At 37.1% G+C, this 25,482-nt stretch overlaps 1 protein-coding gene across 1 annotated transcript; it reads right to left on the bottom strand.

The window, feature by feature from the left end:
- Positions 1 to 25,202, bottom strand: SELENOF (selenoprotein F). Its single transcript, XM_051625557.1, has 5 exons — positions 25,074 to 25,202; positions 22,092 to 22,259; positions 10,603 to 10,666; positions 3,267 to 3,316; positions 1 to 993 (listed from the first exon to the last, which is right to left on the bottom strand). Exons 1-5 carry the CDS (start codon positions 25,140 to 25,142, stop codon positions 862 to 864), a joined length of 483 nt encoding a protein of 160 aa, XP_051481517.1. The 5' UTR covers positions 25,143 to 25,202; the 3' UTR covers positions 1 to 861.
- Positions 25,203 to 25,482: the final 280 nt, after the last annotated feature.

Here is a 25,482-nt window from a genome sequence, read left to right as displayed (position 1 = left end):
TTATTCTTGCTTATCATATTTATTCACTCTAAGTGGAAAAAAACTGACAGTCAGAATGGATTTGACTCATTACCATACATACTGTCTATATTCCCTGTTCACATACATTTCAATGAAGAAGAAAAACATTTATTTTAAAAGAACAGTTTATAAATTCATTTGATAAACAGGCTTCCAATAAAATTGTGAAAGTTAGAAGGAAATATTTTTCAAGACTCATGTTTTCTGAGGCAAAACACTTAAAATAAAGCACACCTGACATCTGACTTCCATATACCTCAGAGGTTTTCTATGGAGTCTTCATTAAGGTGTACCTACTAAATGTTTCACAGTACCAGAGCATGAGTTCCTCCATCAGCTTCACATCCTGTCAACCAGATACTCACTATAAAGAATGCTTCTATAAAAAGGCCAGTTCAAATACAAAAAAGAAGAGGGCATTAGCAGTCAAGTTTCTTTGGGAGATAGTACATTGCATTTGGTTCTGACTTTCTTACAAACAGCAGCAAACAAAAAGCATGGTAATCATTTCAATTATTTGAAGCTCTTCCGTTTTCAGAGCATTTATAAAAACAGGTCCAATTATAATAAACTGATATTTCCATAATTAACTTTGAAACAAAGCATTTTGTTAGTGATAAATGCATTAAGAGCTGAAATATGTTAAGACAAGCTATTCTGTTTGTCAGCTTGTCAGATGTGTGCTGAAGCTTCCCCTTCTAATTACAAGATGTTTAGTGCAGCACAACAGATAATTTAAAATTAATATAGAAGCTGGAATGTTTTTTCAGTTGTAGCACACTACATCTGAGAGATTACCATGACAAAACAGGAAAATGAAAGAGGACTGAAAGCAATGATTTATAGACGTTGTAATTTTTCACTTAGAAATTCTTCCACACTATCTGTATTCCACTTGAGGATGCTCAGTTCTTCTGCAATGTTCCCACTGTCATCTAGTAGCTTTAGTACAGGGTCAGAACCACGCACATACTGCAGGGGAAGAAAAAAAAAAAAATTCCATTACTTTAGCGTGGCAAATTGGCACTCCCTCTCCCCCCACCCACACAATTAATTTAAAGCAATTTAAAAAACAGTGAAACATGCAGAGAGTACTTAAGAACAGAGCACTAAATTAAATCAGAGTATTCTAGGCAAACTTTGGCAATAACATTTGTGCTAAAAAAATCAACCTAAAAAGCCAAAGCTTAAAGTTTAGAATTCTTAAATAAAAGACAAGCTTGGTTGTTCGTGAGAATGCTCAATGCTACAAATATTCCAGTGCCACAAATTTTGTTCTGATTTTATGAATTTCATCACTAGAGTGTTTAACACCAATGTATTCTAATTTTCTTGAAGAAAACATATCTATAAAAATCAAATTAAGCTTATGAGATCAGTCTTTCAGCTTGTTCTCTCCCGTGCTGCTACCTCCTGTCCAACATTTTTTCTCCTACTGCCAGACTCAAAGGAGTAGAGTTCAAAAGCTAAAGTCTGTGTGCATGTGTCTATGCAGAGGAAGAACTGCTAAGAGGGAGACACCATAATGAAGCTCTGAAGACAGAGAAATGCTGTAAGTTGCATGCCCCACTAGCAGCAGTTGGCCAGTTGTTTGCAGTTCTGGATTAGATGCCTTCTTGCCTAGTCCTAAGGAATGAGGGTGGGAGAAAAAGAGGAACCCTAAGGGATAAAGAAGCCTCATTTTGCGGGAAATTGAAACATCAATTTAAAAGCAGTAAATGTTTATCTTGAGATCCTGAACAAAGTAACTTGCCTTAATAGCTAAGAAACAGCTTCAGTTCAGACTTCTGACTTGCATTTAACGTCAAAGAGGAAAGTGGAGGAACAGATCAAATGCAGAGATGTGTGTGTATGTCAGAAATATCTACTATGTAAGCTAATGCATATGCAGGGAAGCAGCACCGTAAGCACAAGTATTCTACTTCAGCTGTGTGAAGTTACTGAAATTGGATTTTTGAATCAAGCAGCTGAATTATTTTTCTCATATAATCAATAGCTTTTTTACTATTTCAGAAATTTCCAGTTGCTTTAACAGTTCAAATTTCTACTATCAAGTTCTAATGTAATCACAGTCTTGCCTGCTGTGTTGTATCTGTGCTTGCTAGGCTTTGCTGGTAAATAATACTTTAATGCTTCTGAAGACTCACTAAGTCACAAAATATGTAATGCAAATAAAAGCTTTAAAAAGTATTAGAAGGCTCTAAACATTTGAGTTTATGGAAAGATTTTCCCAGGATTATTTTACTTTACCCTACTGAGCTAATCTAGTTGATTTTACTTAAGGAAGCTAGTGGCATCTCTAATCCGTTTTCCAAAAGTCTTATATATAATAAATATATATAAAATAAGTATCAGAGCCATTTGCACTGATCTTCTAGTAGTGCTTTGTACCAATTGTAGTCTAGACTGCTTTGATGTTCAATGAAGTTACAGTTTAAAACAAAAATGAAGCAGTTAGACATGCAGAAGGAAAGCTTTAGAAAGAAACTGGAGGACACAGAGACATGAACGCATGATACAGACAGAGGAAATCTGTTTTAGATGGAATCTGCTGCTGAGGAGACAAATCACTTATTGCTGCCATGCATAGCTATGAGGTGATTCCAGATGGTGCCATTTGCTGAATAGAGATGGGAACAGAAGATGTGAGAATCAGGATGTATATATCTGAAGTACACTGGAAGTTCACACAGGATTTTAAGAGGAAGATGAAGTCTTACACTAGACCCTGAAATCAAAGAATTGTTTGAGATTAAGGCAGTGTAGCTTATGCAACTTTGCATGTATGCAAAGTTGAAAGAAACACCATTGATTATATGCATTTCTATAAAGCTGGATGTTTGAAACCACAGAGAAAAACAGAATCATGGAACACAGCAGGGAAACTCTGAGAGGAAGGAGAAAAATCTAAGAATCACTAAATGTTTGGAAATGGCAGCTCCATCAGAAAATGAAAGAAGAATAGAACAGGAAAAAAGGAAACTATGGTAGAATAAACTTGACATCCGAAGAGTAAGGGCTGCATGCAAGCATTCACCACATTCTTTTGCCATGGATTATGGGTATTTTTTCTTGCATTAATAACAAACAAATAACAACAACAACAAAAAACAACCCCAAAACCCAAATCCCAGCAACAACAAAGAATGGGGACTAAACAGCTACTGAGCAATAAACGAATAACTGCCTCCACCAAGCTTAATTCTTCCTAACATCCCAAATAAAAAAGTTAGGTTGCTACTCACCTTGATTTGCAGTCCCCTGAAGAGTTTTGGCTTATCACTCCTGACAAAAGCTATGGTTTGGGGAAATGAAAGAGAGAAAATCAAACTCTTTTCCACTTGCAGAAGGTAAATTTAAATTCAAGCTAGCATTGCTCAAATTATGTCTTTTGGAATGATGCTGTAGAAGGTATTTTACTGTTAAAATTCTTGATATCCTCACAAAATCAGTAATACTGAACCTATTATGCCTAAGGAACATGCAAATAAGTGGTAAAGATATTTCTTATTCTTTGTTAAGTCCATAGCATGCCAAACTATTTCATGGGGAATTTTTCTACTTTTTGTTTTTTTTTTCAATTTAAATCTAAAGCCAGAATCAGTCTCTAGGTATTTATATGAAAAGGAAGTTGTAAGAAGCAGTCAGTACGCTGGGTAACTTTAATTGCAAAACTTGAAGAAGAAAGTGTAGAAGCATAGTAAAATGGATGAAGTTTCAGAAGCAAATCTGAACTGTGGAACTCCACTGTATTAAAGAATAGCCTTTGGGGGTTAACTCAGGTTACAGCAGTTTAAGTGTGTAACAGGTGTGAGGATTTGTTACTTGAGTGACATGAAAAGCTCATTTGGACATGAGTGGCTGTTCTCTGCTGCAGTGTTGGACTGAACAAGCTCCCACAAAATGGGAACAGAATTAGGTGGAAGTAGAAAGTATTCTATAGGCAGTATTACATTTTGTCGCTTTAAAAGTAGCCATTACACATCCATATTAATGTCAAATGTCTAAATCTTCTGAAAAGTGAAGCATTACAGAACTTTTTTTTTGTGAAATATTAGACAGCTGGAATGAAGTTGGTTTCTGTTAATGGCATATTTATTTCTAATGCTGATCATAGTGACTTTCTGCATTAGTCACTTGAATTTGCAATGCAACAACAACAAAAAACCACAACATTGTACAAATAACTTAATTTGTATATTCTCAATTTTGGAAGCTAAAGTGAGCAACTAATATCCTGAAATGCATTAAAAGTACAGATTGTACAGAAAGTACAAGAGCCTCTGAATCAAACTGATGGGGCTAAGAAGTCAGATGCAGCTACAGTGCACATTTTGGGACATGTGGCTGCTTGCTTATGATACATGTGGTGCATATGCTCCACCTTCAGCACTGCCCCAACAATTTCCCCTCTATACCCTGACAACAACATTGTTGCTTCCTATGAACCTGCCTCTAAAGGCTACTTGCACATCTTTACACAGCTGTTTAATAGTTTGATGTTGAACAATAAAATCCTAGCTATCTCCCCATTTCCTCTCCCTGTAGCAGCTTTAGAAATTACACAGTGCAGAGAAACAAGCATTTATGCAATCCAACCATGAATGAGCAAGGAAGGCATTTTCCACTTTGACTTCCATCAGATGAACTCTTAGCTTGCTGCCATCATGCTATGTTCCGGTGAATTAAACACTGGACTAGAAGTCAGAGCTGTTCTACTACCAGCTTTGCAAGTGTCCTTTCACACAAAGTTAAGAAAATCACTCCACCTTATGCTCTTATAAAACATGTGCAATCCCAGAGCATATGCCTTCTGTTTGAAGGCAACCCTGAAGTGAGCCCACAGAGCAGACTTGACTGCCACGCTATCTACTACAGCTGAAAGGTCAGAAGAGAGAATCAGGTGTGTATGGGCATTTAAAAAGCCTGCCCAGCACCAAACTTGTTTTGCAAAGAGAGGAAATACTAAACAGTGCTTTTAAAGACCCAAGAGCAGCCTCTGCCTATGAACACAGTGGAAAGGCAAAGCTCACTTCTGTCTTTATAATGTCCCTTTGTTTTGATACATAATGCCTCTTTGTTTTCAGAAAGTCTGAAAACCAGTCTGCTGGAATTAAAGGATGGAGTAGTGAGTGGAGATTATCAAGGAATCTAAGAATCCCTCGTGCCCAAATGGCAAGTCTGTGTATATGCGTGAACACATCTGCACTATTCTGAAGTACAGTAGGATATACCATAATATTAAACTTCCTAGCCGAAAGTGTACATGATGCTGTATCTCACCATGCAGAGCTGCAGCTCTGTATGTTAGGCAAAACTTCCTTGTCGGCAGAGCTGACCACCTACTGTTAAGTATTAAGGACATGATCCAGACTACCAAGGATATTAACATTCAGGAATATTCACTTTATTTGGTTGCTGCTTTAGGAGCAAAGATCTCCTGCTTGATCTGTAACTAAAAAAAATTAAAAATGATGTTGAGAAAAAAAAAAATCAAACTTATCTCTTAATATTTGAATGAGAGCCAATATATAATGGCAGTAAAATTCTTGCACTAGTTTTCAAACAACTATGCGCACAGACAAGCATTTTTAACCTTGTCTGTTTCTACATGAATCAGAAAGATCATAATGGCCTCAAATCCAGAAGGCCTGGAGGAGATTAAAAAACCTTACTGTCTCTATTATATCAGCTTCAGATTTTAATGGCAGAAAAGCAGAAGTCAGAACTAGTCAAATCTTCAGCACGAGGTCAGCCATAAATTTTTATTGCACAATTTTTCCTCCTGGTAAGCTAGAGCATGTCTTCTGGCAAGAATCTAATATGATTAAGTATCTGCCAGTAATGAAAAAGTCCACTTGTTCAAACTTCTAATATTTTTGTTATTCAAAAAGCTGTGCTTTTAGTTTAGATTTCTTCCATTGCTTACTGTTATAACACTTATGAGGACAATGTATGCCCACAGGGATTCATCCTACTTTTTAAACTGGACATAACATGCTCAGTCGACGCTATTTTTCTAGTAAACAGAACCCTTTGGTTCTTTTAAACTCATGATGCTGTGTATGGATCCACAGCTTCATATTACAGATAAATCTTATAAAAAATGCTGATTGTGCACTGAAAAGCAGCAGCATACTTTTTAATGAGGTGACTGTTCCTCAGTATTAGACCAAAAAAGCCCATTGTGTGATCAGGGCAAAGAACTGTTAGTGCTCTGAGAGCAACATGAGGAAGGAATGCTGCCATCATCATTTACTAGTACAGAAGGAATGTTTCAAAATTAGTATAAAGGATGACCTATTTTTAGAGACATATTTAAAATATTTTTGTGATGCATTTAAAGGTTTCACACAATGAATGAGCAGCAGGAAGCAAATTAGTTATTACTATCTTTCAAAAGACATTTTATCTAATGGGTAACACGGTACTTTGTGCAACTCAGTGCAGCACATACAACTGATTTTTAAATCTCTAAAGTAAGAAAGACTAAGTGTATACAAAATATGTTATAGGGAATAAATGCAGTGATCTAATGCTAACACACAAGATGATTAAAGTACATCTAAGATTATCTATAAATAGTTTGTCTGTGTTAATTTCAATATACAGAAAGCAAATGTGATATTACGTAGCATAAACCAATAAAACAAAGGGCAATTTGTTTAACCTGACCCTGAACTTTTACACACAAGCAGCTTGAAAGTAAAACACAACAAACTAGAAACAAGTTTGTGCAAAATGTCATAGATTTGTACATAAAAAAGCAAAAAAAGACCATTCTACGGACTTCACCATTTTGTACATGGAATGAACTCAAATAATGTTTTTATTGAGACATTGCTAATTATCAAGTGTTGAACATATGGAAAATAAAAGGAACCCAAACAAAAGGAGGAGTAGCAGAGTGTTATTTTGTGAAGACAGGAAAACCTAAAATTTAATTATGTAAAAAATATCTAAGCATTGCTTAGACAACTGGCAATACTAGCTAATAATGTGAATGTGTAAGTCACAGGAAATACAGGCAAACCAAAAGCATTAATTTCTTAATTAATTTCTCAGACTCTTTAGTAATTTGGTTTGGGGACAAACACATGCTCTGCATTTTTAAAGACTGCATGAGCCTGCTTCAAAAGATACCATGAGGGCCTAGCAAAAACACAGAACTACGGCAGACATCAAGCACTCATTTACATTTTAAAGTCTACAGCTCTTTACCTTTTGTGGATCTGAGTTTGAGATAAGAATTTAAATTTAAGAATTTATATGGCATATCAATAACTACTATTTGTAGTCCATTAATCAAGTTACAATGCAGCTGTTCGTGGTTTTATACAAAGCACCACTCGCCTTCAAAAGCAAATCCAAGACAGAGCTCTCATCAAGCCTGAAGAAAAAACTTCACAAAAAAACAAAGACAGGCTACTTTGTAAAAGCAGTAGGGCAAGAGATATTTCTGAATCTGAAAAGAAGTACTGTTTTAGTTTGTATAGGGCACGTTTACAAAAGATTATGATAAAACTATGCATGTGTCCCACTACAAAATCCTACATTCCATAGTGGATTTTACTAACTTTCCTATCAATGTAAGATGTAAGGTTAATATAACTTTCTAACTTTCTTTCACCAATATTTAAGAATTACAGATTATAAATAACCAGGAAAGAAGCGATCTTAGCTAAAAATACAATCCCACAACAAATTACATTTTAATAGCTAAAAGAATCCCCCTCACACTTGCAGAACTTGGGCATACTGCATGAGTTCAAGGATTAAGGACCTTGTTTCTGTAACAGATTTGCTGGGAGCACATCAATTTCTTAACGAAGAGAGTCACACAGGGAGAGGTGAGAGTTACTCTATCAATGAACAAAAAGAATGCACAGAAATATGAAAGAAGCATTCAATGAAGAAACCCAGCCTCATTCAGCTTTTGTTAAACAAACTGGAAAGAACAGAGCAGTCTAGACACTGATCTCCTATCTCATCATCAACAGAACATGGCTGTCACTAAAAAGTCAACTCCAAACAAATATGCTAGATTAATCACTGACCCAGCTAATTAGATGATCTTTCGAGGTCCCTTCCAACCCCTAGGATTCTATGATTCTATGATTCTATGATTTCAGAGCCTTAGCTTTATGGATGTCAGCCAAAACCTGACCTATTTTCTGTTACCTGGTATAAGATATCGCTCCATCTACAAATCCTGTCACTTATGTTTTCAATGTTTTACTTTGATGAAGTGCTTTTAAATGATAAACATTTTAAGAGTTTTATACAGAAAAATTGAAAATATATATGTAATACAGGAATTTATTTTACAGTACAGCACTTATGATGGAGCAATTTATTTTTAAGGGAAACTTAGCAGGAAAAATATTTCAGTACCAAAATTAAAGAGACTTACAGAAATGTGGTCTGTTACCTGACTTACTACAAGAAGCTGGATTTGAAAAACATAATGTACATCCTTGGCTATTCTCACAAAACCACGTAGTAGTTTGTCAAGATATTACAAAGACTAACATTCAGTTTAAGATTGAGATAATCTTGATGATGAGATTTTTTCATCCTCCTGCTGAGAACTACATTTTTTTCATCACTTGTCACTTCTTTGCTTTCCCAGTATCTATAAATATATATTCCATATGTAATGATTCTCACATTTCAGGCACACAGGTGTATTCAGCAACTATTTGTAGCTAAAAATTATATAAGCAGTAATTTTGATTAAAATTTTGATAGAAGACCAGAGAATATTGCACTTAGTAACCACAAGCAAAGCACAGGTTTTTCCAATGTGTAACTTCCTTACTTTGTAACAAAACTTTATTAATTCAACCGATTTTAATCCCTAACTATTTAAAGATATGAATCTCATTATAGAACAAAACAAAATCAAACCACTGTTCATCCTTTGGCCAAATAAAATACAATGCAGAAGTCACCCATGACAAATCAAGCTGCGGGAGTAAGCCAATCGACAAAACAATTTACACACATGCTTATAGTTGAAGACTTCACTGTCAGATGCAGACACAGTAATCCAAGTCATTCTAATACATATACAATTCTGCAATCGGTGGTGGCATTTTGTGTATATTCTGCAAAAAAAACCCCAACAAAATTCTAGCAGAAGCTATGGGAAAGAAATCAGTTACTTCCAACAAGACATTGTCAATGACAGGCTGCATAATTCAATGAAGCTTACAAAGACAATGCTTCAAGAACAGCAGCATGACCTTCAGGCAACCTAACTTCCATAGCAAACATCCAAGTGAAAAGCTTAAATAAAAACACTTTTTGAATGTTAATGTCTTAAATAGAGACATGAAATACTGTTTCTGGTAGAAGTTAAAGTAATCAGAGGTTAATACTAATGGGAGGAAAACAGCAGCTGGAAGAATATACCGGGTTTTAGAATCTCTAAATATTCTCTTAAAATGTATCCTATCTTCCAACCTGTTCTAATATCCTAGCAGTACCTTCAGTCAAGATAAAATTAGACTGGGTAACTACAGAAATTAGTGACAAAAAGGCAAAAAAGATAAAGGCAGTCTTTTTTTCTTATTGTACCAAAGAAGAACTGGTAGTCGAAACAGAGAATCTACTGAAAAAAGAATACTAGAATTCCCTTTTAGGACCTACACATGAAAAGTGAGGACATAACATAGGCTGGAGTCAGACTAACAGGCTGACCTTTTCCTTCAAACCTATAGCTCAAAAGAGCACTTAACTATTACAAATTCACAACCATAAAGAAGACGCATGAATGGGCAATACCAGTTGGGAATGTTTTTACTCTTGCTCAATTTGAATGGTTATAGAGATAACATGGATTCTCTGAAATGAAGTTAATATCCTTATGCCCCTGTAGTAGGACAAGTAATTTAAACAATTTTTGGTTTGGCATTTTAACATGGTGAGAAGAGAAAATGGGTTTGCTCTGGTCTTGCAGTCAAGAAACTGAACTGCGTGTGGTTAGATGTGGCAGGAGTGGGTCTAAAGCAGTTTAACTTATGTTGATCTTAACCTATTCTAAAATCCTTTTTTTTTCAACTAATTTGTCAGTTACCCTGCAAATAGGGAGGTATTAATCCTGGCCATGGCAGACAGACATGTGCTGCCTGTGCCATTTTATGTCTAAGGCTAGATTGTTCTCTTCTCTATGTCCAAAATACAGGACCAAAAAAAAAAATCAAATAATAATAATAATAAAAAAATCAAAGTACTACTATCACCTAAACTCTTCCCCCACTTATAATAAAATTCCAGTTTTAAATTTCTCACAGATATTTTTCCTGCAACTTTCTCCCACCACACACCAATTTTCCTTTTCACTACTGTATTCCATACACCGTAGTTGTCTGTCATCATCCACTGACAAAACCATTATACTGCAGGATTTGTGAAACAAAATAATTCCATAAGTGCACATAAGTGAGTCTCAGATAAATGCAACTTTCCTGATACAATACACAAAACGTATGACTACTTGTAGTAGTTGTTAAAAGCATATTGTGTCACTGAGCTGTGACAGTATTTAATATTTGAAAGAGAAGTGGCTTTACTTACCCTGGACTTGAGGGAACCTCCCCAGTTTTCATCCACATACCTCTAGGACAGCTCCTGCATAAAGCTGAAATAATAAACAGATGCAGTTAATGACATAAAAAATCTAAATTACTAGTTTACTTATGGTATATTATCTGGTGAACTATTTTTCTTTGAGGAAACATTTTCTTCAGTGAGGCGTTGGAACAGGCTGCCCAAGGAGGTGGTGGAGGCACTGTCCCTGGAGGTGTTAAAAAATGGGTGGACATGGTGTTTCAGGAGATAGTGGTTAGGGGTTGTTGGGCAGGTGGTTGTACTTGATGATCTTGAAAGTATTTTCCAACCTTGATGATTCTATGATCCTATGACAATATGCTATTATGGTGATGGTAACTAAAGACAAATAAGATCCTAAATAGAATCACAATTCCAGACCTGTCTCTGATTTACGTGATAACTGACTGTTCACTCAAGATACATGCTAATTTCCATTCATTATATAAAAAATGCAAAAACAGGAAAAATAAGATAATTTGATATACTGCTGCTGGAAGAAAAGCTGCTTTTTAAAAAAAACAAAAACAATTGGATGTGCTACACTGGGAACTATGGACTAGTAACAGGAAAACTTTATTTCTTCCTCCCCAAAGATGCTAAGAAAGTCTCAGTAAGTAAAATTCCAGTTTCTATTTTCAGCCTAACTTGGACAGTGAAATACTGTTTCTAGTAAAGGTAAAGCAGTGACTTTAGACTTCTCATTTGGGCTAACTATTAGTAGTTTATTGTAGTTAATTGCAATTGCAGAAAGAGAACAGATCACATTAATAGGCCTTAGCTGAAGTAATGCATTCAGGCATGGCCTAACTTCAACTTTGATGCTTGCACTTAGATGTCAATCACTTCAAAATCTGACAGAATAACCTTAATTTAAAAAATGTGAATTAAATTTATTACCTTCTATAAACAATTAAAACCTATGCTTTAATTTTCTTTTATACAGTGTTTTCATAACTGATGTGCAAGTCAGGACATGGAAAAATGTAACCTTAGAGAAATGAAGTAAATTCACATTTGACTTAAAATATGAACTGTGAATACATGTAATTAAAAATAAGCTTTCACTATGAAATGTAATTAGTAATAACCTCTCTGAAAAAGAAGTGACAAGTCATAAAAGCAAACCACACAGAACATGACAGAAATTTCAAAGATTATTTTATTAGCACTTTGTCACCTATATGCGTAGGCATTATGGGCAGCCAGGAATACATCTTCATTTCAGAAAATGAATCTTTGGAATTCAGGTCCAACTCAAGTATTTGCCTGAATACTGTGAGTTAGAACATAAGAAATATTCTAATAATTTGAAGGGAAATTACAACTTCTTTCCTGATGTGAACTAATCAGTAATCATTACTCCACAGGAAACAGAACTCAAAATGTTACACTGCATTACCTGTTAATAGCAGCATCTCATAAATTTCCAGAACTACATTTACATTTTAAACTAGACATTTGATTTAAGCTAAAAACTAAGATTTTATGATTAAAATCCAGAACTGCTATGGAACAATATTTGAGAAATTAAAAATACCAGATTTTTTAAAGCTTTTTTCACTGCCCCAAATAAAAGATTTTAATTTAAAAAGGCACTGATAAACAGCTCACATACCAGCCTGCATAATTAAAGTTCCTCTGGACTCAAAACATGAAATAACGACAAAGATGGAAGAAACGTGCAATAGTGAGATTATAAACTTCAATGACCATGTCCCTATTCATTTCATTATTCTTTAAAAAGCATTCAACAACTCTATCAGCAACCCTGTATTAGGTATTATTTTGCACACTCACTAAGACACCGAACATTTATACTGGCTCCCTGACACTTAAAGTTACCTACATTTTTCTATCAAGAAGTTAGTATAAAGATGTAGACAAAGGAATAAATAGCCTCTTTCTACCTAGTTAACTGATTATTTTATAAACATGTATAAAGAACTAAGTACATCCAAGTTTAGGACAATAGTAAAACGAGCATTTTGCAGTTCTTATTACTGCAAATGTTTCTTACAATTTACTTCTTCTTTTCAAACAAGGATTTCTATGGAACAAGATCTAAAATACGCAAGACATCTTGTAACTACAAACTACTCCCAGTTTGTAACTCCTAGCCAATATCTGATAGAAGTAAAGTTTAACAAAGAAAACAGCTCAATCATCGATGTCTGTATTTTGAGCTTATAATGGCTGCAACTGAAGTCCAACTGTGCTGGTACAAACAGCTGCTCTCTAGATGGCTAAACAAGAAAAAAAGAAAAATCAATTGGCTTAATTTCTAAGTATAAACAAAGGTGTCTTTTGCCAGAAACATAGGTTTATTTGCATCACTTAGCCCACAACAAAAGCATACTTGTCAATATCTCCTGCTGCTACCATCCCATCATGTCCAGAGCCCATGTCCTCCAAACTTCCCTGTGAAGGCATTTACTGTGTTCAAGTATTAGTAAGAATCACATGTATCTCTCAGTGAGGAGGCATACAAACATGACGAGTCAGTTCATGACACAATGCTGAACTCATAACTTAGTTCATTTAAAAATAATGCTTCACTTGTTTGAATGCTCATGAAAGTGAGTTCAGTACTACAACCAGTGAAATAAAGACTCTGAACTATATTAGAGTCCATTTTAACATCCAAAACAAGTGCTGTTATGATTTCCAGGCTGATTCATGTCTGCATCTATAAAAATAACTTAGCCTTTTTTAAACCATTCTAATAGTATGGTTTCTAAGACTACTGTGACAAAATCTGAAGTCTTCCCTCATCTTTTACAAGGCATTGACTTGAGTTAAATTTCATTCAAAAGCTTTTTGTAAGCATCTGTAATTGTTCACACCGATGAAATGAAGATGGCTCTTCATTTGTTTGAGAGGAGGAAAACAGCACCAACAGTCATATCTGCTTTAATGATGAAGGAAAGGGCTTATTATAACAGAATAAAATGCTATTTACGAAAGAGTAGTGTATATATATAAAAAATAATTGTCCAGCATTTAAAACCATGGAACCTTAGGTGAAAGAAGACATTTCACCTATTGTTAGGAAGGGAATTGAATTAATTTCTGCAAGACAAAATTCCAGCAGTGCTTCACTTATAAATAGATATGATGATGTTGCTACAACCACTCATGGTGAAAATTCCAGAAGAAAAATTACATTCCTGCTATGAAATTGCTATGTAATTGTTAGTGTTTATAACCAAACAGGAATTCAGTTCCACAAGTAAACTCTTCCCAATGCAAACAATTTTAATGAAATACACTGTAATTTCCATTTGATATTTCTATATAAGCAGATCTGCCAAAGATCCTCCTCCCCTATTAACTCATACACTTGTCTTATTTCAAAGAAAAGTCAGGAAAAATACTGATATTATTTTTATTGGCCAAAGAGGCTTGATATGTACAAATTGTTTGTTTGTTTGAAAATAGGGTGCATGGTCTCTGTATTTTCAAATGCACACAAATTAATTTCTAGTGTGCCCCACCCACCCAGGAAGCAAAACAAGTTAATGGATATCTGTTCTTCTGAGAAATTAAGTCACAAAGAAAAGATATTTCGGTGCAAGTTTCTTCTGCGCTTTCCTAAACTCTTCTAGCTACTCATTTATTTGTTACTTTTGCTAGAACACTAGGTTAGTTAAAACAAAGAAATATAAACTGAGAAATACACTATAAAATATTTTCGCTTCTATGTGGGAGAGAATGTAGGGTATTTGTATGGACAGAAGTTTTCAAAATCACTCTACTCTTCCCCTTCCCTGGAGACAGAAAATGAGCAAGAATCTGTGGGTTAACAGAGAGCAGTCAGAAAGCCTCACTGCCAGGAACATAATGAATTACTACTGTTCTATACTGCAGAAAGTCAATAAAGTCATTGCTACGCACATACACATAATCCAGAACTGATGTCATCAGTAAATTTAGCAACCAGGAAAATGGTCCCATTCAAAACTGTATCCTGTAAAGGCAGATGCCTAATTCTTAGAGTTTGGAAACAAAGAATCAAACAGTTAAAAAACAGTTATCTGACGTAGATCTATTCCAGTGATTACTGCAATGTATTACAGACAGATTCCTCTGAACAAAGCTGAAGCAAAATCTAAGCTCTCATCCATTTACAGGAGAGGAAATTTCAACTGAATCAAAGGGAGAAAAAAATCAAATCACAATGAGGTTGTTTAAGCACTGAAAGAATTTACTAAGAAAGGTTGCAGAATCTGTATCCTTGGAGATCTCCAGAACTTTGAGTTCTGCTTTGAGTAGGAGGTTCAACTTTTTTATTCTGTACATACATAACATAGTTGTGCATTACTATCACATTCTTCAGTATACATAAAACGTGTCATCCATCTAAGTGTTTTATTTTTGGTGTTAAACAATCTCCTCCTTGCAGTATTATATAAACATTTTTGCTCTTTGAATCCAGCAACCACCAAAAAGCTCCAAAACAACCTCCCCTTCATGGCAGACTATTTTTGTTAACTCTCTGAAATGGTCTGGTGTAAGGTCATGTGAGCAAGAGGTCTGGCACAAGGGTCAGAGAGAAAAATGCAGCTGAGCAACCATCAGCTTCAGACCTCTGGAGCTGCAGAATGGAATAGGTGGTTTGAACGACCAATTTCTTTGAGTGGGGGGTAGGGGTCAGAGTGGAATAGAGAAGGATGCTGAAAAAAGGGCTCCTATGTACACTTGGCCCCAGTGAAGAGAACTATGTAAGCTAAAAAGTAGACAAAGTTAACAGTTTCAGTTCCAACTTTGGAATATGTTGTCTGATTAAGTTTGCTATCTAACCATCTATCTACTTCTAGAAGTAGAACCTTGAACATCTCTTTAATTCTCTAGAATCTGTGCTTTTAGTAAAAAAGAAAACATGGAGAACGGAACTCATCAACTATATATTTGACTTTGCACATTTAAGTAATTTGGAGACTTGGTATTTTTGAAGTTGTTTCAACGAATATTATGTTATCTAGATGTGTATCTGGATGAAGGAGGTCAGACTTAATTAGTTAAACCTATTCTGTTTGCTAGCACAGATGCACATCAACTACTTCAACTCACACTTAACAAATTCACATTTGTAATTTCTCTAACCATTTCTTTTTCACTGCTACGACCAGAAAGAGTTCCTCCATAGGTCAGGCTTGCCCTAATACAGACAGATAATGTATTTTATCTTAGTTTATCTGACAGATGAACTTTTTGTGAATTTGATCCAAACAAAAGATGGTAAATTTCTGTCTTAGGTATTGACTAGGTAGCAGTACCTTCCTCATCTAGAACTACGGTTTGTCAACATTAATTTTCACTATTGAAAGCATCATGTACAGAAGGAAGGCAAAGACTGTATACAGTAAAGTTTTTGAGAAGAACATCCACTTCAGCACATTTTTAGTACAAGGAATGGCTGCATGTAATATTCTGAAGCCACAGTACTCAGAAGAAATGTTCTCAGAGAGAACACAATCATCTGAATTCCCCAATGTCCCTCTCAATATTCCTAATGAAATTATTCCTCTGTGAACTGCATGGGACACACTTTACTTAAAAGCAAACTTCAAAGGGACATCATGTGACATATTACCCATAATTACAAAGATCTGATTATTTACTTGAGTGTTAAATAAATTGCACTCTTACTGAATTATGCTATTTTAAAAAAATCACACCTGGTAAAAATAATTAATATGAACCATTTTTACATAACACATTAGAAATAAGGAGCACAGCTTATGTAAAAGTACAATTTGATTTTTACAAATAAATGGATTTTACAGAACATATCAGAAGACAGAAAAAGCTGGGGGTTTTGAGAAATAGCTACCAGTAAACTAAAACTGTAATTCATTTATTCAAGTTTTGATATGACTGACACATGACTGAGATGTCAAAGAATTCTAAGTAGTTCTCTATTTTTACCCATTGAGTTAAAAACCAAGACATGAGACTGCTCCTTTCAAACTATTCATATTAAGAGCCTCTGGCAGAACAAGCAGGCAGCCAATTGCACTTTAATTAGCAAAGTGAAAAGAAGAAAAAAATAAGCCTGAAAAATGAAACTAAATTGGGTCACACAAAAGTAGCCTAAAGCATTAAAAGCATTTCAAGTTATTCTAGTTTCAGTAATTACAGGGAGTTTTGTAAACTATTTTGAGCTGTAAAAAGTAAGTCTGAATAAGTATGTTATCTTATTTCTCCCTGTACTTCATAACAACATATTTAAAAGGTCTGTACACGTAAAAAGATGAAGTTTTAAGAGAGCTTTCAATTTTATTTTTTTATTTGAAAGTAGCACAGTCATAATTACAGTGCACATTTTTATTATTAATATTACAGAAATATTCATTTCATTTCCAGGAGGGATCTAACACTAACTCCACCCAAAGAACTGGTTTTAAGTTATGGTCAAACTGTATCATAAGGAGAACATAAATAGTATTTATTAGGATTAAAATAACCCATCCTGAGGAACAGTTTATGCACACATGCTCATCTCCCAACCTATAAAGACCTGAGTGGCAATTTTGTTGTGAGTAACAGATACAGTAGACTACAGAAAAATGAATTTGCATAGACACATTTTTTACCTTTCAGTGAAAGTAAGAGTCATCTTCAGAATAGACCAGGCTTAACATTAGAAGCTACTTATCACAGGGGCTAAACAGGTATAATTCACTCTTCATTTGTATGTTGTCCCTCACTTCTGTATTTTTCATCTAAAAAAACTTCTCATAAATTGTGTCATACTCTGCAGAAACAAGTGGCTGATGTGGAAGAAGGGCTCAGAGCCCAGGCTTCACTTCCAGCAGGCTAGCAGTTACGTGGTTTTGCAGTGTTGAAACAGGTGGAATCTTACAATGACTTCCCACAATCTCAAGTACTGAGGACATGCAAGGGAAAGAACCTCAGCCTGATGCAGTGCAAAAATGCTATGACCTTCCCGCAGAAATGTTGAAGTACCTAGTTAAGTACAGCACCAGTTTACAATGCAGCAACTAGGAAACAGGTCTGCAACATGCCTAGCTGCCATGGGTTCTGATCTGCAATGAAGACATGCTTACCTGACTGGCCAGTGGAAAACCATTATACAGAAGTGTATGTATAGACTCCTGTATAATTATGCTTCTCTTGTTTTATAGTAGAATCACAAACTATTTAGAAATAGTGTATGATAGACATGTGTGATGTTACCCATGACCACTTGCCATCTAAACCATCCATTTTTACACCTCAAATTTCTTGGCCAATTTTTGCTTACACCTGATGTCACATCACCTAATTCACCAAAAACAGTAACACTGCAACATGACAAACACTTGTCAATAGAAATTGAAAATGCTGAAGTTCAACATATCTTAATGAGCAAAATACACTTCAAAGCTCTGTTTAGAAATATTGATGACTTTTAAGGGTTGTAGCAATCCCACACAATGCAACCGTGAAATTTAATGTATTGCAAATTTCAGAGTTGATTCTTAAAATCAATTTGGATTTTGAGATGCATATATTGTGGAGATAAATCCAATATGTAATACCCAATTAATGGAATATGCTTATAGCTATGTCTGAAATGTTCACACAGCATAAGTGAAACTGCAGATGGAGTGCAGCTATTTTCAGCTACTGAAAAATATGGACAATCTCTCCTGCTACTACAATTTCATGCACAGTTAGCTTCACCTCCATTTCATCCTTCTACATTTTACACACCAGCAGTGCTCTGCATCTGACAGACTGAGGCTTAGAACTTGCAGCTGTCTAAAGCAATACTGTTTAAGCTAGCTTCTGAATTAGTCTGAAAGTGAATACAAAATCTCGAGAAGAAAAGAATATAAACAATTTTTTTTTTCATTTTACTGACAGTACAATTATGAAGTAATTAAAGTATTTCACTGGACAGGTGTCACCACAAGTTAAGAAAACAACAAGTACTGGGTAACAAGTGTAGCTCACAGCTATTTTACACAATGTCAAATAACAAAATACTGGACCAATAGCAAGACCAGGATTAATAAATATCTTTCAAGAATATGAAACAGTTGACATCTGTAAACATCTCATTTCAGGTTGCACCGATGCTCTGCAGCACAAAATATTTTTAGGACTGGACATCTATAGATAATTTGTGGAAAGTAACTGATAGATAAAATTCTGAGATACACATGATACCTCCTTACCTTGAATTTTAAATTTTCATGTAAACCTCAAGCACAGGTCATAATATCATAATAAACCACCTCGTGCTTTCTCTGTTTCTGACACTTGCCACATACTTACAAGGGTAATTAATTTAAAATCCTATAGTCTGTCCTCGTATCTTAACAGTATGCAAGTCTGTTTGTAGCACAGATTACCAACACGCTGTGTCATGTAATGGGAACAAACACCTACTGACATAAGGAACAAGCTGGGTCACATACTGGTATCATGGTTCAGGAAAAAAAAACAAGTGTGTACTTTGAAAATGTTCAAACATGTAGTCATAGCATTAAAAAAACCCAAAGCACCACTGCTCTGGAACTCAGCCACATATATGGTTGCTAATCAGTAAGTCAGACCCTGTACATCTAGAGGCAGGTTTATTGTTAGATGGAAAAATTCTTCAGGCAAGAGGGTAGGGACAAAAACCTTTTAAGACTTTCAACATCCATTCACTCCTGACTATCAAATTTTCATTAGAAAGAAGATTTCTTTGATAACCTGAAAAAAACTAGGAAAAGGGAAAAAATATAGCAAAATGCAGAATTCAATTTTTCTATGCTGCACGCATATAATGAAAATACCACTTTAGCAAGAAGCTACTATAAATTAGATAGTTAATTTTTATCTAAGAGTACAATCTTGAGCCCAATCATAGACACCTATTACAACTAGCACAATGTTATCAATCAATCAAAAAAGTGATTACTATGAATATAATCTGGTAAGACACTATCTGTGGTCATTTCACAGAATCACAGAATCTTAGGGGTTGGAAAGGACCTCGAAAGATCATCTAATCCAACCCCCCTGCCAGGCAGGGTCACCTAGAGCACATCACACAGGAACTTGTCCAGGCGGGTTTTGAATGTCTCCAGCAAAGGAGACTCCACGACCTCTTCTGGGCAGCCTGTTCCAGGGCTCTGTCACTCTCACAGGAAAGAAGTTTTTTCTGACGTTTAAGTGGAACCTCCTGTGCTCCATTTAGCACCCATTGCCCCTTGTCCTATCACTGGACATCACTATAAAAAGCCTGGCTCCATTCTCCTGATACTCTTCCTTAACATGTTTGTAAACATTGATGAGGTCACCCCTCAGTCTCCTCCAAGCTCAAGAGACCCAGCTCCCTCAGCCTCTCCTCATCAGGGAAAAGGCTTTCCACTCCCTTAATCATCTTTGTGGCTCTGTGCTGGACTCTTTCAAGCAGTTCCCTGTCCTTCTTGAACTGATGGGCCCAGAACTGAACACAATATTCCAGATGCAGCCTCACCAAGGCAGAATAGAGGGGGAGGAGAACCTCCCTTGACCTACTAACCACACCCCTTCTAATACACCCCAGGATCCCACTGGCCTTCTTGGCCACAAGAGCATGTTGCTGGCTCATGGTCATCCTCCTGCCCACCAGGATCCCCAGGTCCCTTTCTCCTACTCTGCTCTCCAGCAGGTCAGCCCCCAACCTGTACCAGTACATGGGGTTGTTCTTCGCCAGATGCAAGACTCTACACTTACCCTTGTTGAATATCATCAAGTTTCCCCCTGCCCAACTCTCTAGCCTGTCCAGGTCTCGCTGAATGGCAGCACAGCCTTCTGGTGTGTCAACCACTCCTCCCAGTTTAGTGCCATCAGCAAACTTACTGAGGGCACACTCTGTTCCCTCATTCAGGTCATTGATGAAAATTCTGAACAGTACTGGTCCCAGTACTGACGCCTGAGGGACTCCACTAGTCACAGACCTCCAACTAGATTCTGTTCCATTGACCACAACTCTCTGACTTCTTCCTTTCAACCAGTTCACAATCCATCTCACTACCTGATCATCAAGACCACACTTCTTTAGCTTATCTATGAGGATTTCTCCCAGCACTAATTTTCTCCTGACCAGTCTTCAAGGGAAGTTACTAGGTGCAAGTTTAGAAAGCAAACAAACAGGTAAACAAACCTGGCAAATCCAAAATACACATTTCCAAGCAGTGGCAACAGCATAAAAAATGTCCACCTTCTGAAACAGTATTCAAAATAATATTCAAAATGATGCTATAATGTAGCATTCAACTATGTAACCACAATGTTAGAATAATCCAGTATTTCTATTCACACACACAGCACAGAAAGCCTGCATTCAAATCCACATATGAAAACACTGTCACAATCACTCCTTTACTTCAAGCCAATACTTAACATGCGAGCTCCAAATCTCAACTGTCATTAGTATTAAATTTCTTCAAAAATGTCACAGAAGTAAGAAAATACAAAATAATAATAAAGACGTATATTGAATTCTGCTATTGCAGTAAATTCTTCTAATTTACTACAAAGCACATGCAGAAAATGAAACTGGGTAAACTAACACAGATTAAAAAACCCAACAACTTAGACAATCTCTTGGTTCCTATGAATATACAACAAAACCAGGTTCACTGGAGAAAGTGAGAAACCTGCTAGATTTTATTGTTAATACCATGTCATTAGTTATTTTGTCATCTCCTAGCTATTAAAAATAATTTCAGCACCTCTTCTTGAAATCTCTAATTTCCTGATAATTGATTGGTACTCAGTATATTCTAGAGTACTTTTAAAATACAACATCTTGGAAAGCATGTATCCTTTTGAAGGCTCTAAAAATTCCTCCTTGCTGACATACCTTAAGCAAGGTAGATTACTTACTCACTACAGATAAAGGAAAGGTTTTGCCTTAGCCTGACTTGAAGCACAGCATGGGCTCTGAGCAAGATCATTGCTAATAATTTCTAGCTGTTGGAACCTCAGTTTTCACTGCTGCAGAATGGAGTTGAGCAGCCCTGCTTCTGTCAGGTTCCAGCCTTCATGCCACTTCAGGAGCAGACCTGAAGGCTGCACCAGCCTTTTGCTCCTGGGGACTGAACTGAACTATCCTGGCCATTACGCTATGGGTCAATGACCAAGCAACAGCTGTGATCAAGAACACCAGTTTCCTTATCCTCCTTTTTTGTTTTCTTCAAATTCCATACTTCTTTAATTTAAAGAAGCTGGACAGTGCTGATTAGTCACTTCACACTAAAGAGGGGCTGTTGCAGAACCAAAGGTTCCTCTGCTCATACAGGGGTATTATTTTAGAGCAGTCTGGCAAGTCTGCAACTCTAGACCCTGTACTGCATTTTCCTCTTCAGATTGTAACAGAAACTCTCACATATTTTTCAAATAAAAAGTTTCATAAGCATAACTTAATGTATTAAACTATTCTACAAAGGATTTGGCCCCAAACTCACCTTTCTTGTTTCCAGCTGAGCTTCTTCTTGGCAGCACTGCCTGCAGAAAGGATCCAACTCATTCAGATTGAACTGTCCAAGAAGGTTGCAAGAACTGCACAGCAAGTTGCTGGAGAAGCCCAGCTCTCTGCAAGCTTCTGATGACAACTGAGCTCCATATACACTTATCTGAAAATCAATACAATGTTAAATTTTAATATTAAATTGGTTGTTTGAAAAAATATTATTTTAAATGCTTTAGTGATTAGGAAGAGCAACTAAGTTTCTTGTGACCCTTTTACAGTAAAACCTCATGGTCTGCCTAGAAGTGCAAAACACCAACTTATTTTGAGGAATGGTCTTAAACTGATAGTGAATTCTAGACATTCATTTCAAGGTATGAGATGTGCCAAAATTAATCTTATATACACTCTGACAACTCTCCTGCTTTTCTACTGCTAATTAAAATTAATTAAAAAAACCCAAAATTTAATGACTCAGCTGAAATGCACATGGCTATGGTTCTCTAAAACCTGCACTTTCAAAACAATTTCAAAATTTAATATTGCCAAAACCAGAAAGTAAGTATAACAGCCAAGCTTGGAAAAAGCACAACCAGGGAGTGATGATTTTAATTTCATGTCTGTATTAATGTTAACAGGAAAATTGCATGCTAAAAGTGGGAGTGTAGATAAAACCTGCAACTCTGCTTTACTAATAACACATTAAAATAGGCAACTCAATTACATGGCTTCTATGTCTAACACCAGTTCTGTCTGAACAGTCAAAACAATGTTTTCAACTATTTCCAGTACTTAAATGATAGCTGGTTTTTGTTTTCACTTTCCCAGTTCCCCACACTCCCAGTTTCTCACACTCTAACATAAAACTTTTCCTTCCAGCTGTATGCTGGGTGGAAAAGAAAGTAATAAAAGAAAGTGAGAGACGAAATCAAAAAGAAAGAGAAAGGGGAGGGTTTTCCCAGATGCTTCTCAGCCTGGGTGAAAGACCTTGGGCAAAACCCACAACATCTAAACCACCAACAAAACAACCAGCAGCATCTCTCTGTTCAAAGAGCAAGATGGTATCAGCAAACTAGACTGGATGATAAGAGACCATGAATCGGAAAAGTTATGTTAGACCAAACAAAAAAACCCCACAGAATAAAAATCAAGTTTGTCCTTCAGCAAATCAGACTTCTCTTCACACTCACCCATAATTAAATATACCTGGTACACCCAAGTAAGGTAGAGACAAAACATTCTCCCCTGAAGTAGCCAACCTATGGCCAAAGGAAAGAACATATGACAGATGTGACAGAGAGAAAACGTTAGGAATTAGTAGAAAATATTAGGTGCCTCATTATTCTGTTTCTCTGTATCTGCTAAAAAAATTAAAGTATGTCAGGCAGAAAGTTATTCTTCTTCTTTCTACTGGACACTGTTAAAGTAATTTCTGTATTTGACAGCATACAAGCCAAAAGAGGACCCTATTCTACTGGAATCTATTATTTGTCCTTTCTGAGGGATACTAGCAATAAGAAATGCAACACCACCTCAGTAGTACAGAAGCCTAAGGAAGATGCCAAATGCTGCCAAGGCTACATTTCAATTATTGTTCACTTATTAAATTAATTATGATGGCAGTAGCTAGAACAGTTTTCTTGCACCTTGCTGTTTGGCATCCACCCCTTTTACACTTTACTGTCATTTTTTCTCACTTTTGAATCTAGTTACCTGGAAGGAAAAATAGTATTACTGGCATTGTCATGTTCTGATTGCACAAGCAGCACCCCTCACACCTTTCCCCAGCTGAGCTCTGGAGCATCTGCATTTATAATACTTAAGGGGGGGGACATCAATCAAAAAAACAAACAGTGCATGAAAATAAGTAAAGAGAACTCCTGAGTGAAGTTCTGGTTATACAGCAAGCTCAAAACAGCTTGAGAATAAAACCATAGGGAGGAAGAGGAGGAAAAAAAAAGAAAAAGAAAAAGAAAAAAAAGAAGTGTCGCAAGCCAGTACTGGTGCTCTCCAGTATTTTCGCTCAATTTTTAATACTGCAAATATTGTAATATACTGAAATAGCAAGTATACTCATTATAATAAATGTCTGTTCAGGATTACAAAAGAACTCTCACATTTCAGAAGCTACTTTCCCATCAGAACAAGTTAATTTCAGCTAACTGCCAGTGATGTGCTTCATTTTTCAGCAGCATGCTCTCTTCTAAAGCTTTGGCTACAAATACACGTTACACATTAGATAATTTAAAATAATAAACGCAGCATCGATACAAATTGTTTTAGGAAGTTGCTAATAATTATTAGAGTGAAACGTTTTAACAAGTCTTTTATATAATCTCATGTCTCTGGAGCTCAGAACTTCAAGGGTACTTAAGCAGAGAAAGCTGATCTGCCTGCAAAACCTCGACGACCATTCTTCCCAGGACAACGCTCAGTTGGAGATGAAAACCCACCTAGCGTCACTTCCCAAACCCATTCTTAACCTTGTTACTACCAGTATCCTTAATTATGAGGGTTATAACAACACACAATACCCATTAAAAACGGGCGAGGAAGCCTGTACGTGTATTTCACGCGTCACTGCAACCCGCGCAGCGATCGCCACGTTTTCCGAACTAACGGGGCAAAACGGTGACCGAGGCGAGGGACAGGCCGGGGGGTGCTGAGGTTGTTAAACCGCGGCTCTCGCAATCTGGAGCAGCAAAGGCAGCGCCAGCAGGGAAGAAGAGGGCTGAAGCAGACAGCAGCCTCCGACAGAGCCTGCAAAAGAGGCCACGGCGGCAGGAGAAGGCCGAGGCACAGGACGGCGCCTGAGGCACGGGCAGGGCCGGGCAGGGCCGGGCAGGGCCCGCTGCCTCCGCCTCCCGCTCCAGGACACGTCTCAGTCCCGCTCCGCCGGCCCTTACACCCCCTCTCCTTCGCTCAGGAAATCGCAGCCCCCCTGAACCCCACGCGCGAATAAAGGGGAACGGCCTCTCACCGCCTGCAGCCCCACTAGCAGCGCGACCCAGCAGCGCCCCGGGGCCGTCAGCTCTGCGGCCGCCGCCATCCCGGTGCCGGAACGCCCTGCCAGCGCCGCCGGGAGCCCGCCCGAGGACCCGCTCCCTGCGGGTGCCCGTGGCGCTGCCCGCTGAGGGCGGGCAGACCTGCTCCCAACCTCCGGCACCCCAGGCGGACGCAGAACCGCTGCGGGAAGCCTGGAGCAGAGCTAGTTACTGCTGTTGAGAACAGTGCTTGACAGCGAGGCTGGGAGCGATGCCACTCCTCAGCCTGAGTCAGGCACTGGGTTAACCACTCCGAGCGAGATCCTGTCCCATTTCTGAGCGTTGCTGGCAATTGGCGCGTAGGCCTCGAGACCCGGCGATTGGCAGCCGGCCCGAGCAATCCTA

Source organism: Apus apus, chromosome 7 (assembly GCF_020740795.1).
Source record: "Apus apus isolate bApuApu2 chromosome 7, bApuApu2.pri.cur, whole genome shotgun sequence".
NCBI lineage: Eukaryota > Metazoa > Chordata > Aves > Apodiformes > Apodidae > Apus > Apus apus.
The sequence above is the reverse complement of the archived record's forward strand: the minus strand, read 5'-3'. Positions and strand labels throughout refer to the sequence as shown.